The sequence below is a fragment of the Rhamphochromis sp. 'chilingali' genome, assembly GCF_963969265.1.
Source record: "Rhamphochromis sp. 'chilingali' genome assembly, chromosome: 13".
NCBI classification, from domain to species: domain Eukaryota; kingdom Metazoa; phylum Chordata; class Actinopteri; order Cichliformes; family Cichlidae; genus Rhamphochromis; species Rhamphochromis sp. 'chilingali'.
In genome coordinates, this window is record NC_137940.1 from 22,202,267 (window position 1) to 22,215,964 (window position 13,698).

General features: G+C 41.8%; 1 protein-coding gene across 4 annotated transcripts; it reads left to right on the forward strand.

Moving 5' to 3' along the window:
- The first annotated feature begins 1,381 nt into the window (after positions 1–1,381).
- On the forward strand, positions 1,382–11,644 carry LOC308409302 (progesterone receptor-like). 4 transcript variants are annotated; one of them, XM_080901936.1, is made up of 9 exons: positions 1,382–2,360; positions 3,368–3,504; positions 3,789–3,905; positions 4,053–4,199; positions 4,330–4,536; positions 5,127–5,271; positions 6,185–6,315; positions 6,465–6,616; positions 10,437–11,644. In XM_080901936.1, the coding sequence occupies exons 1-9, from the start codon at positions 1,489–1,491 to the stop codon at positions 10,599–10,601; spliced, it is 2,073 nt and encodes a 690-aa protein (XP_080758062.1). In that variant the 5' UTR covers positions 1,382–1,488; the 3' UTR covers positions 10,602–11,644. The 4 variants fall into 4 exon arrangements, 3 of the variants coding, with proteins under 3 accessions (XP_080758062.1, XP_080758063.1, XP_080758064.1); XM_080901937.1 differs by having other exon boundaries at positions 4,053–4,196; XR_013973999.1 differs by lacking the exon at positions 6,185–6,315 and having other exon boundaries at positions 10,437–10,574.
- Positions 11,645–13,698: the final 2,054 nt, after the last annotated feature.

Here is a 13,698-nt window from a genome sequence, read left to right on the forward strand (position 1 = left end):
AAAGTAATGTTATATCACCGCTCATTTTCTGCTAACAAGGTTAAGGTTAGCTTGATTGTTGCTGATGTAATAATAAGTGAATACAGAGGAGCTGTTGGCACTGATACATAAGGTCAGCTTTCAGCATTAATCATAATTTTGCAAATCACGAATTTAGTTTATGGTTAAATTAATAAAAGTTGATGTGCTCAGCAAGTAATACCAAACCTTTTCATTATATTTATTTTAACAGCATCTTTAGGATTTTACATAATTGTCCTGTAAAACAAATACAGCATCATCCTGTAAAAAAAACGTTTACAAAAACTACAGGGCAGGCAACCCTGCTGCCAATATTTTTACTCTAAATTTTACAGGGTTTTTCTTACAGTGTTCATTAAGTCTTTCACTCTGCAAAGAGGAACCTAAAACAAGATGAGTGCACAGACTTTTTTTTTATTTCGCCAACTCAGTACGATAAACCATATTTCTGATTAAAACCGGACAAAATTATCTTGTCTTGTCCTGCAAAGCACAACATTTTTGATAGGATTTTCTCATTTCCCATGTGCCCACCCTGAATGTGAGTGTGCGCCACTCACTCCCTCTTGTGTCACCCCATTAAAAAAAGGGTCTGCCTAACTTCTTCTCCTCCTGCAATCCAAAAAGGAAGCTTTCCACAAACGCCCCAACCCAATCCAGACCTTTTCTATATACTGGGTAAAATTAATTTGCAGTCCCCAGCTCCTGTCGTGTGCTGAGTCATCACAAGCTATCCAAAAATAAATAGTTGAAAGCACTGCGTGACTACCTATCAGAGCCTCCACTGACCACCCCGTTCTCTTTAGTTGTTATTTTAATATGGTTTAAACACATCAATGATTGTGCATTCTGGTTTGTTGTTAACCTGATTCTCAGTGTGAATCAGACCGACAAACACAAGCAAGCTTATATAACTCTAAGTAGGAAAACAAACTACTGCACAGAGTGCTTGCAGAGAAACCCGACGCTGAGCCTGAGCTACACATGAAACGTACTAATACATGTAATGATTAATCGCAGCTATGCTCTTGAGACGCCATTAGATTTGCACGTAAAATAGTGAGAGGCACGCAGCTGGGTTTTAAAATTGCTAAAAGTTAACCTACACTGGGTTCATTAATCACTGTATAAAGAAGAGTCTGTGCGAAAACCAATTCTCACTATGCTGGTGTTTCTCTTTCTTTGTTTTTGGTTTTTGGTAATTCGTGAGGTGAATTTTAATCCTGCGTTGAAAAAAAAAAAAGAAAGTTACTATAAAAGTGTCGAAAAGCCCCCGTCATTTGTAAATCATACCGGCGGGACGTCCCTTCCCCTTCGTAACTTACGTCGACGACTGATGTGCATTTCCCATCCGCCTAGACGCACGAGAGTAGTGTCACTGGGTAGGCGTTTTCTAGCCTGGAAAGTGTTGTTTTGTTTGCTCGCCGCGCACCCAGTGCACTCTAACTCCGAGAACCGGAGCCGAAAATGTCCTTTCACTCGGTTTTGGAAGGAACAAACTCTTTAACGATGAATGAAGGGGATCGGTTGGATACCACCATCTATGCGTGTCCGGCTTATGAGCTCAGTAAAGCGGTGTCGGTGTCTTTGGGTTTGGATTCGGTGTCTTCTCCGCCCAATAATATGAACCAGAGCTCCAGCAGCGCCTTCGCAGAATGCGACTCCACTGTGGCGGATACTTCTCGGGGAGTGCCAGAGTTGAGAAGGACTGGAAATATGAACTCCGACAGCAGCCTGCTTGTCCTGGGTGACAGCAGCCTTAGAGAGGACGACTTTGGAGAAGTGTGCCAGGGCATACAGCAGGTGAGCTGTATGGATCTGTTCGGATCGGGCGAAATGGACGGTGCGCAAACTGTGACGCGTGGCTCGGTGATATCCAGATACGTCTGCAGGGAGTCAAATGTGTTTATGAACCCCACGCTGGAGCTGCCCGCGACCCCTCAGGTGGCCGAGGTCGTACCCTTAAAACCACCTTCGTCTTACTATGCCAGTTCAGACCTATATAGGGATTTCCCACCGCAAATGTGGTGCGCAAATGAGCGCGCATACATCGACCGATCCCAGCCTCAGCCACAGCCACAGAGGGGAGAATCAGGGGAACATAATTTTTTGTGCAAATACTGTAATTGTGGGCAAGCTCCTCGCGGAAACAGGCAGGAATGCCGCTGTATCTGGTACGGTAGAGGTGAGAAGGGTGGCAAAGGTGGCATGCGAGCGACGGCACAAGGATATGGCCAAATGGAAAGTTACCCAAGTGCGATTCCTCAGGGGCAAAGCACTTTCTCCACTATCAAGAGCGAGCCTTCGGTGTGGATGAATTGCACAGATCGCAGTTTAAGGTAAAGATCAGATTCGAATGATTTGTTTTGTGTGCGTCAGGTCAAAAGCCCATTCATACTGAGTACAGTACATTCAGTATTACCGATCCCTCCCATCTCTCACACGTTTCTTTAATGAGAAACACACAGCATGAGCATCGTGCCAGTAACTGCGCTCAATGCAGTCGGGCTTTGGTCATTTTGTCTTCTAAAAGGAGTGCTGTAATGAGTTTAGGCGTAAGTTCGCAGATGTTTAACGGTGCACTGTCTTTCCGGATTTCATGCTTAGTTTCTTGACGTTTCTGTGAGAGCCACAAAGCATAAGCTAATTGGATAAGTGTCAGCACAAATAAATCAAAGGCAGCGAACACGATTATTATATATCGCTATCAGCCATGACTTCTATTGATACTCTGTGGAGTCCTGAAATGTTCAGCAGCACTGAACCCTTTGTCCTCCAACAGCATGGTGTGGGTTTTTTTTTTTGTTTTTTTTGTTTTGGCTTTCTCTAAATCATGTTATAGCATGCAGCTACAGCAACTTAAAGTTTATCCTATTCTTAAGATTTTCCAGAAATGTCCTTATAAGCCCTGGGACTGCAGCAGTAGGAAATGTATCAGTGTCCCTATAAAGAAGAGATACAGCACCTGTTGCTGTTTCTGCTTCTAGAAAGAAAACCTTCTATTTTATTACAAGTTACGGATTCATTAAAAAAAAACTTCACTCTGGCATGTGCTAATCACAACTTTTACTTTGGAGCAAACTGACTCCCTTTGCTGACAAATTGTCAACCACACCCAAAACCGATAGCGTCTGTGTGAGTGCTTTTTAATGTCTGCTGCAATTCTTCATCAGTGTCTTCCCTCAGTTTTTACGGTAAAAGGGTTTAAAAACTGAGGGAAGACACTAAAACAACACCATTGCGTGCGCGTGTGTGTGTGTGTGTGTGTGTGTGTGTGTGTGTGTGTGTGTGTGTGTGTGTGTGTGTGTGTGTGCGCGCGTGCGTGCGTGCGTGCGCGCGCGCCCAGGCATGAGGATTTTTTTCCAGGTGTGTATCTGTCAGAAAGGAGAGTGTGTCAAGTGTGCGGAGATGACGCCTCGGGTTGTCACTATGGAGCAGTCACCTGCGGCAGCTGCAAAGTATTCTTCAAGAGGGCCGCTGCAGGTGGGTGCAACTCACACACACACACACACACACACACACACACACACACACACACACACACACACACACACACACACACACACACACACACACAATTACTCACGCACTGATTTTAATTTCTTACACCCACTTGCTCTCTCCTGTAGACAGGGCACAGTGACCCTGACATTATGAGGTCGAGTTATTTGTTATCAGTAAACGCCCACATATCATTGCTATGAGTGGAAGCCTAGGCATTGTTGAACTCGCACTCCTCATCCCCCAGCACTCTTGTGTGCCTCCAGGTAAGCAGAACCACTTGTGTGCCAGCCGAAACGACTGCACCATCGACAAACTGAGGCGGAAGAACTGCGCGTCGTGTCGCTTAAAGAGATGCTTCATGTCGGGAATGAGCCTTAAAGGTGAGCTACCAGAGACGAGGAAATAATGAGACATAAATAAAGGAAAGTATTTTGCAGTTTTAAAAAAATAGGTCAGCATGGTCAGATTCCTTACATTTATTAGATTAGAAGCCCTCCATCTGAATTCTAACAGAATCATCTCTCTAGGTCGCAGGCTGAAGGGAACCGGGCAGGCGAGTAATGGAGAAGAGGAGCAACAGCCAGCTAGCTGGGGACACGGAGAAAAAGAAGAGAGGGCAGCAAAGAAAGATGCAGTCTTGGAGTCCAGAAATGCAGCTGTCAGGGCTCAAGGTGGTAAGGATTCGTTGCACAGAGCTCAAATGTCACGTTTATTCAACGCTAAATTTACTTTTGCCAGAAAAGACTCGATCTTGCCACACTTTCTGCTTCATGTTGTTTTTACATATCTACATATCTCGAGCAGCTTCCCAGGCCCTGGTTGCGGCCATCCCCCCACCCCTGCACTCCTGCCTGTCGCTGCTCAGCATCCTACAGGCTATTGAGCCAGCACTGGTCAATGCCGGGCATGATCCTGCCCAGCCAGACAGCCCCATGTCCTTGCTCACCAGCCTGAACGAGCTGGGAGAACGGCAGCTGGTAACCGTGGTCCACTGGGCCAAGGCAATACCAGGTAAACTAATCTGAGCCAAGGTAATTAATTCCAAGTAGCTCTTCCAGAGAATCTGGTAGGGAGCACATTTCCATGGCTGCTTCCGTTTTGGTTTCTAGTCAAACATACCACTTGCATTCCTTGTTAAGCAAAACCCTGAAAGATCAGACTTGTAAACAACTTTGACTAAGACAGTGGATGGTAAATGGGCAGTTTGAGAAGAAATAAGCGTAATTCAATCAAAAATGACATTAGAATTCCCTGCGGTTTGGATGAGCAGTACCACTGTTAGGAAATGTATTTAATCTGCCAGCACTGAGCAAGGCCTCAGTACCTAGGTCAAAAGATGAGATACCTTTCCAGAAGTTTGCGCTGGTTTAGTGTCCATGCAAAACAAACAAAGTTGTTCAAATATTAGCCACTAGAGGGGGATGTTTCCCATTTAAACAAAAAAGATAAAATAGAGGAAGGCTGAGAATGGCCATCATTGTATCCATGTTTGCCTCAACAGTTATTTAATTAAGCCAAATCAGCTGATTTTTTTTAAAAATAATAAAACTGTGAATGCTTAACCCTGAGGAGAGCTTGATAACAGCGACTTTTGTTAACAGGGTTTCGGGACCTGTATGTGGATGACCAGATGTCACTGATTCAGCTGTCATGGATGGGGGTGATGGTGTTTGCCTTAGGCTGGAGATCCTACATGCTGACTAACAGCTCTATGCTGTACTTTGCTCCAGACCTGGTTTTCAATGAGTGAGTTTCAGCAAATATTCAATTTAACATCAAACAACGAATTCACAAAAAAGGAGACACAAAATCTTTATCAAACTAAGAAACGAGAAATTATCACTGTGGCATGGGGTTTGCTGCGATGCCATGAGACTTCACTTGTCATCGTGAAATGCGATGAAAGGCACGGTGCGACACTTTTCTGGTGTTTTTCAGCAGGAGGAAAACAAACAGCGAATGTCTCTCCGGGCACACCAGCAAACCCGTCACTTTGCATTTGATAAATGCGGCTGGCGGAGGGAATCGTCTCAAATGCTTTGCTCTTTTTCATCATCGCATAACCATTCATCAGTGTCCAAGAACTTCCACTCTGACAAGTTTTAATTTACACTCCAACCTCACCCCCTCGGCCCCTTATCAAAATGTTTCTGACACCTCAACTCCAGCCTTTGTCTTTTTCTTTCTACTCCCAAAAGAAACCCAGACAACAGAGTTTGTGTCACAAAAATCACTGCACATGAGTCCCCCCCCCCCCCCCCCCCAGGCTGTTATCAGTAAATTGTTGTGTCAAGAACAAAGAAGGTATGACGATGTTCGCCAACTCTCATGGCAGCTCTGAATTGGTCAGTGTTTTGCGTGACGTTAGCACTCATTCTGTCTGTGTTACACCCATGTCACTCTATTAGGCTGCTTCTGACCTGCATAGTAATGGATACGCATGCCCTTGTTGCTGACCCTCATTTTTCAGTGCCTCACTGTCGTTCTCTATTTTCCATTATCCATCTAACTCGTTTTTTCTCACCTCTGGTGCCTTTTTTCTCTCCCTTTTTCCCCTTCATGGCCCCAATAACTACTCCTTTCTACATTTCTCACTACGTGACCCTCCTCCTGCGTCACGCTTTTTTTCCCCTTTTTTCTTTTTTATCCCTCCTCAAAGCCAGCGGATGCAAGTGTCCAGCATGTATGAACACTGTGTGAGGATGAAGCTACTATCCCAAAGGCTGTGCATGCTCAAGGTTACCCAGGAGGAGTTCCTCTGCATGAAGGCCCTGGTCCTCCTCAGCATCAGTGAGTCACCCGGGACCATGAGTAATGACGCGAATGTCAACTCAACATGTGAAATACAACTGCAATAGAGTACAGCCATACTTTAGAGAATTGATGGGCTGGATAAAGTCTGTGAGAGTTACTGTTGTGTTCTGGCTTTGTGGTCGCAGTGCCAGTTCAGGGCCTGAAGAGCCAGAGTTGTTTTGACAAACTGCGGACCTCCTACATCAAGGAGCTAGACCGTTTGGCCAGCCACCACGGAGAGACCACCCGCACGCAGAGACTGTTTCAGCTCACGCAGCTGCTGGACTACCTCCAGTCGGTAATACACACAACCGCATTCCAAAAAATGCACCATGCTGTGACACTGGACATGGATGCACATGTCATTTTTTTAGAGTGAGCGCAAATCACTTGTATTTTTATTTTTATTCCTATTTATTCTATTTATCCCCTTCGTATATTTTATTTATATTTTTCTCTGTATTTATATATGTGTGTGTATGTGTGTGTGTCTATATATAATATTCTGTAACTGTAACTTCTGTCGGTGCCGTGCTTTTTGGAAATCGAATTTTCCAGAGGAACCCACCCGAGGGATTAATAAAGTTCTATCTTATCTTATCTTATCTTATCTTATCTTAAAATAATGCTCCTTCCTCTCGCACAAAATGACAGACACAACACTATACAGGCTTGCAATACAACTGTAAACTTATTATGAACACACAAGCAAGATTTTTATTGTTTTAAAATTTCACGGCTGGATTCATTCAACCGAATTTCATTCATTTCATTTCATTTCATTTATTTATTCATTTTCCGGCACAACAAATACCTATATTGAACATAAAATACACAAAACAAAAAACAAAACTTGCCTGAAAAAGGAGTCTGTCAGACATTGCATTTAATATCTAAGCCCTTGTTCTCTCCACAGGTTTAAGCCTGTTATTTTTTTATTCTCTTTTAGCTACTGTGTATCTGTGTTTCGGATTATATGATAACCTGGATTTGAGATTTGCTTCCTTGAAACGCCTAATCCATAACAGCCTACCATGATAATTAACAATTATAAAAGAATAGTGGTGCCAGATGCTGCTGTATTAAAGCCAATAAGATGATTTCCATTTGTAAATTATTTATATGGACTGAAGAATAACCCAGACACAGTAAATGAACTGCTAATTACAGTCATGTGAAAAATAAAGTTTAAAGAGGCCTTTACTGCTTTGTGAGTAGCTCTGTGAAAGCGTTCATGTGTGTTAACACAATGCCACAGTCTTCCCAGGAGTGGACGTCCCAGCAAATTTTCAAACCTCTGTGAGAATGTTAAATGTTAAAGTTCATGGCAGCACAATTAGAGAAAGACTGAAAAGGTATAGCTTGTTTGGAAGGGGTGCCAGGAGAAAGTCTTCTCTCTGAAAAGAACATGGCAGGATAACTTAATTTGAAAAGGTGCAACTGAATATTTTGCTTCTGGAGATTTTGAGAAACAATGTTTTCAACGTCAAAAAAATTCAACTGGAGATGTTTGGTCATAATGCATAGTACTCATTTGGGCTTGTTTTGCAGCCGGAGGACCTGGACACATTGCAGTGATTGAGTTCAACATGAACTCTTCAGTATACCAAAGGTTTCTAGAGTCAAGCACCACAACAAATCTCTAACAGAATGGCTCACAAAGAAAATAATCAAGGTGTTGCAAAGGCCCAGCCAAAGTATAGACCTTAACCTGACAGAGATGGTGTGGCAGGACATAAGCAAGCTGTGCTTAAACAATTGCCTGCAAACCTCAAAGAACTGAAGCAATGCTGCAAAGAACACAGGGCCAAAATTCCTCCAGAATTATGTGAGAGGCTGATAACCTTTATCAGCCTCTCTCATATGACCTTCATACAGAAAATTATTATTTTGAGTTATTGCTGCTTAATGTGGTTTTACAAGCTACCAAATTATGGGCTGTTTTCACATGACTGAATACAGAGGTGGAAAAAGTACAGACTTTCTTTACTTAAGTAGAAGCACAGATACATTTGTCAAAAAAACAGTAAAAGTTGAAGCACTGAAACAACTTTACTCAAGTAAATGTGAAAAAGCATTTTTGGACAAAGGCAACTGAACTTTGCACTATAATAATATAATAAAATAATGTTAGTACATGAGAATACCAATGCTATTGAATCTAGAGTCTAACTTTAAGAAATCCACTCAGTTTCAATCTGTTGTGCAGTGACAGGGAATTAAAAGTCGAAACTACCTAATATTTTCATGCAACACAAAATGAGTTTAGCTTAGTTTGTGTTGCAGGACATTTCACAACATGAAAACACATAATTTATCAAAACATATTATATGCAAATCCAATATGTGATTAAAATGAAGCTTTAAATTTGCAGTTTATCAAGTATTACTGAGCAGTCCTTACCTTCAAACCTCTCTTCTTCCTGTCCTGTCTTTCTTATCTTAGCTGATAGAAACGTTGAATTTGAAATTACCACCTTTTAACCACCAGAAAACCAAAAAACATGTCACTTCCTTCCTTCTTTGTCCTCCTCTGCAGCGCTAGCTAGATGCTGTACCGCGTACCGTGAACCTGCACTTCTATCGGTCCACTTTAACCCCGAGTGTAAATGCTATAAATGATCATTTTAAAACAAAAGTAACGAGCCTGTTTTGAAAATGTAAGGAGTAGAACGTTCAGATATTTGTTTAAAAATCTAGTGAGTAAAAGTAAAAAGTTGCTAGAAAAAGTATTAAGTATAAAAAGTATTTGTACTTCCTTACTTCCAACCTCTGACTGAATTTGACTGCATCTGACTGCTTTTTCTACTCTCACTCAAAACACTTTTCACTACAAGCCACATGTACCTATTCACACACCAAACACTTTAATCTGTGGCCATAATTTTGACGTGATGTCATAAGAGTAGTGTTAAACCTCGAAACAAATGCATAAGCAATAAAAAAGCAGGTTCATAAGATTTGCCTTCATATGCGCGACCATGCAGAAGGTTGATTAACGAGTTTCATTGTTATTTCTGTCAAACATTTGTGCACATATATACCCAATACCAGCAAAATCAGCAACACCTGAAAAGATTTTTTAAAAGCGCTTTTTATTATATTTTAACAAAATATAGAAAGGTCAAGTTGTGCTGTGACCTTCAGTAAAAAAAGAAAATGGAAAGATTATGAACCAAAAAAAAGGCATAAAAGTCCAAGTCCAGGCATTTGAGGTAGATTTGAATGAGTAATAAAAGGTCTTTAATTTAGTTTAAATTCACCCTAAATAAGACACACGCTGATAGCCATCAGTGTATTTCTAGATTTATATTCTGTTTATTTTGTTAATAATATTTTTTCCTTTTTACCTCTAAGCCGTAAAAGACTGACGTGGTATTGTAGGTACGCAGGTGTATCTACTGAAAAACACATGTAGTTTTCCTGTTACGACTTCTCGATGTGCATTTCTTGCATTTTTATTTTCTTTTTATTTGGTGAACTTTCTTTTGTTGTTGTAATACACACTAATCACTCATCTCATCCTTACTGAGGTTTAGGAGGGGGAAGTGTGTTGATGTAGATGTGCAACCACTAGGGGGTGTAAATGCACTACTTTTAACCCTTTTTAGGATTTTTTTTTTCTTTTTGTACTTTTATCTCAATGATGAGAACAATTAGCTATCAAAGGAAAAACCCCTTACATCATTATATGAGTATGACCAGAAGAGTTAAAGCGCTATGTGGAGAGGAGCCACAACAGATTGAGCCTCCTGTCTTTCACTGTGGATTTACCTTTAAATGCTCGGCTTTGTGGCTTTTGAGCTGGAGGGCAGCCAGAGATTGTCTGGAAGGGCCCTTTAGGAAGAAGATCAGAGTTGATGAGGACTCCTTCAGCTTTGCCCTGTCTGTGGAGCTTAGTGTCACAATAAGTGTTATCTCCTAAAACCGCCTCTTAAGCTGTGCCATGAAAGTCTCGTTTGTTTTTGTTCATTCGTATTATTATTTGGGCATTTTTAGTCTTTATTATACAGGGACAATAGACAGCATCTACATGTTTTCCACGTTACATATTTATTTATCTCTTTGTTTCTAATAACCCCAACACATGTATGTATCATGTTTGTCTCTTGACATAGGTTGTGAGGAAATTACACCAGTTCACCTACGATCTGTTCATCCAAGCTCAGTCCATGCAAATGCACGTCAGCTTCCCAGAGATGATCTCGGAGATTGTGAGCGTCCACGTGCCCAAAATCCTCTCTGGGATGGTCAAGCCCATCCTTTTCCACAACGCGGCCTAGTGAGTGAGAGTCTCCAAGACTGTCTTTTCATCAGCCACACCGACCGGAAAGAGTTCTCAATGATTTTTACACTTCTGTCCTGAGAGTAGGGTGCAGTCAAGGTGTAAGCAGATGTTAACAGAAGGGCAGACAGCACATTCTTCCAGTCTAATGTAGTTTGATTTCATCTTCTCACTTCTTCTTCTTATTGCCTGTTTGAATGTATCCCGCACATACAGAAATGCTTTTTGGGGGCTGATTAAAATACTTGCATGCATTTCTGTCCACATACTAATGGTGAACCTCATGGCATGTGAACTTCTTCGGCTCTTCATGTGGATAATCACAAACTCTTCTGGGGCGTGCGGTGCAGGGGGCCAAGTTTGAAGGCAGCACATCCCGGTAGCTTGTCTGTGTGCATTAGCATGACATTTTGAACTAGCTATTTTTCACAATGAATGTTACTGTGTGCACCTGAGATGAAAAAAGGAAAAAAATTAATAAATCAGTGACTGACAGTTAATAAGCGGTTGTGACGTTCATGCTTGGAAGCAAAGCTATCTGGCCCGGAGGCATATAAAAACATTTTTTTGACAGCTGTCATCATCTATTAAAAAAATATCGGACTATTACTAGATTTCTGTTTTGTCAAAATGAAAGCACTTTCAAGGTGCGACTGGAGCGTCACCAAATTTCAAATGTATATTTATCCATTTTTGATGCCAAAAAGGTCACAGCAGTCACAGTGAAGGACGTAATTGGACAAAATGACTCCATTAGTCGAGAAACACCACGGGTGACTTTATTATTATTATTTTTTATCAGGAAAAAAAAAGGTTTTTCAGTGCCAAATATTATTAAAGTAAAGTTTTTCCACAGTGGACGTTTCATACTGTTGTAACTTTTCTACAGTTTCCTAAAGTGTTCTTTGCAAATGTTTTGTTGTGTATTACCATGTAATCCTCGTAGCTTATGACAGTTTTTGCTAAAGGTCCAGCCAAGAACCCGCTCTATTGTTGCAACATTTACAGCTTGACATGTAATAAAACAAAATAAAGCCAAAGTCTGAGTGCATACCTGATGGGTTTTTCTTTTTTGCATTGTCTTGATGATTATACGGGTGAATATTCCAGTTTTTCCCCTCCGCCTCATTCAATTCAAGCCCGCGAGGAGTTTAACTGGCTGAGCAGGGCGAACGAAACATCAGGCAGACATTTCTACTACTGCATTACCCACAGTCGGGGTTATCACACATTCTCCATCCAGTCAAGTAATACATTACAGCAGAACACGGCACAGAGCTGGATATTTAATAGCAGGCCTGGAGGATTTCTTTCATCAGTTGAGCCTGTCTGCCAATCAGTAACTCCAGCCTTTCGCTACCATCTAGTGGCGGCTGCGATAACCTGCACCAGTGAAATGAAACTTGGAAGTTGTGTAGTAGCACAACATCTGTTGGATCCATTGACATTTGCTTTGTAATGTAATTGGACACGGGTTCACTCAATGTTTGAGTGAGGTTACCATTAAATAGACCGAGGCACGAGAGTGGACTTGAGTGCATTAAAGAGTAACAGCAAGTAAAGGCTGCATGAAAAGCATGATTCAGGATTGAAAAACTTAATATAAATGTTGAGTGTAGGACCCTCACATTTAACCAGGCTGTGATGTTGAAATAACTGATTTAAAAAATGTTTTTCTTTCCTTTTCCAGAGAAAGACTCAGGTATGAGACACTATAAACAGTATATATAAAGCATTTACATAACGTCTGTAAGTCTAGATAAACAATGAGATTACTTTAAGAGCTGGCTCATTTTAGTTACGTGGTACATTTGAAAGCCTCATCCATAAAAACATGGGTAACCTCTGCCGCCATTTTTAGTCCCATTTCCTGAACCACCTCTTTCAGCAAGTATTTGTCCCTCTCATAAATGAATCGGAGCTGAACGAAGTCGGGATTGAAAGACACGCTGAAATATCACTTATTTCTAAATACGTCCCTTGCTCGGCGTGCCCCTGTGGCTTCCCTTGAAGGGAATTGCATCTGGTAGGTTTGCAATGATCAAAAATGTATGCGCTGAAGTCGACATTTGAACTTAGTTTGGATTCCATTTGATTTTTTTTGTGTTTCTCCGAGTCTGTTCCGCATCAATATTACATGTCTGCTCTGAGAGAGGAGGGGATTTTTTTTTTTTCTTTCGGGTAAGGACGACCACAGAAAGCGCAGTGACTCTGACCACAAACAACAAAAGTTAAAACTATTTCCTTATGTGTAGAAGAAGGAAAGATTAACACGAGGAAAGACAAAAAGGGCGCCCAATTAAAAGAGAAAGGGCGCGCCGAGCTTGACCCCAAAGTAACTGAACACCCACAATACCAGAGTGGTGGGGAAACGCGCTTTGCGCTTGGTACAATACTTTCTTTGCCAGAGCTTATATAAAACTCAAGCGATAATGTCTTTAACACCAGGTTACCGCAACTCAACTGCTACGGTGACCGGAAACCAATTAGATGGTGGAGGTGGTAAGATGACACCCCTGAATGGGGTGTTTCAGTGGCCTATCTAATGGAGGGTGATTCCTACCCAAGCACCAGTCCATTAACAACCAATTAACTTCCTATTAATATTTTACCAGACAGGGCCTCTCATCCTGACATGTTTTTAAGGAGCTTTTCCCAGGAGTGTTTGAACATGAGCAGCTTTTAGCGCAGCATAAAGAGGCCTGTGTAATGGGCTGGAGGAGGAGGAGTGGCAACCTGATAGCACTGAGAGCAGAGGAGGGGAGAGAGGAGAGGAGACAGACTTCTGCAGCTGGTCTGCCCCGAGCCGAGCCAAGCCTGAGCAGGGCCAAACGTACAGAGAGGGTGTAGAGGGGGGTTGCAGTGATAGGAAATCCACGAATTTTGAGACTGTGACACCACATCAGACATGATGAGTAATGATCTTGAGCGTAAGCGTGTTTTATCGGTTAAAGATGTCAGCGATGAGCGTTTTTGCTGTTTGGTCAAAAAAGAAGAGAAGGGGGGGGGAAAAAGGCTGAGTAGCAGTTTTGCTTCCAGGACCATAAGTGCTTCTCACCATCACGGGGTTCATCGTAAAATAAGTCTTAAAGAGC

Excerpts from the sequence above, each read along its gene's own strand:
- LOC308409302 (XM_080901936.1), top strand. The coding sequence starts at position 1,489 with ATGTCCTTTCACTCGGTTTTGGAAGGAACAAACTCTTTAACGATGAAT. Across the intron at positions 3,906-4,052 it reads GTCGGGAATGAGCCTTAAAG|GTCGCAGGCTGAAGGGAACC; the intron begins GTGAGCTACCAG and ends TCATCTCTCTAG. Across the intron at positions 6,316-6,464 it reads CCTGGTCCTCCTCAGCATCA|TGCCAGTTCAGGGCCTGAAG; the intron begins GTGAGTCACCCG and ends TTGTGGTCGCAG.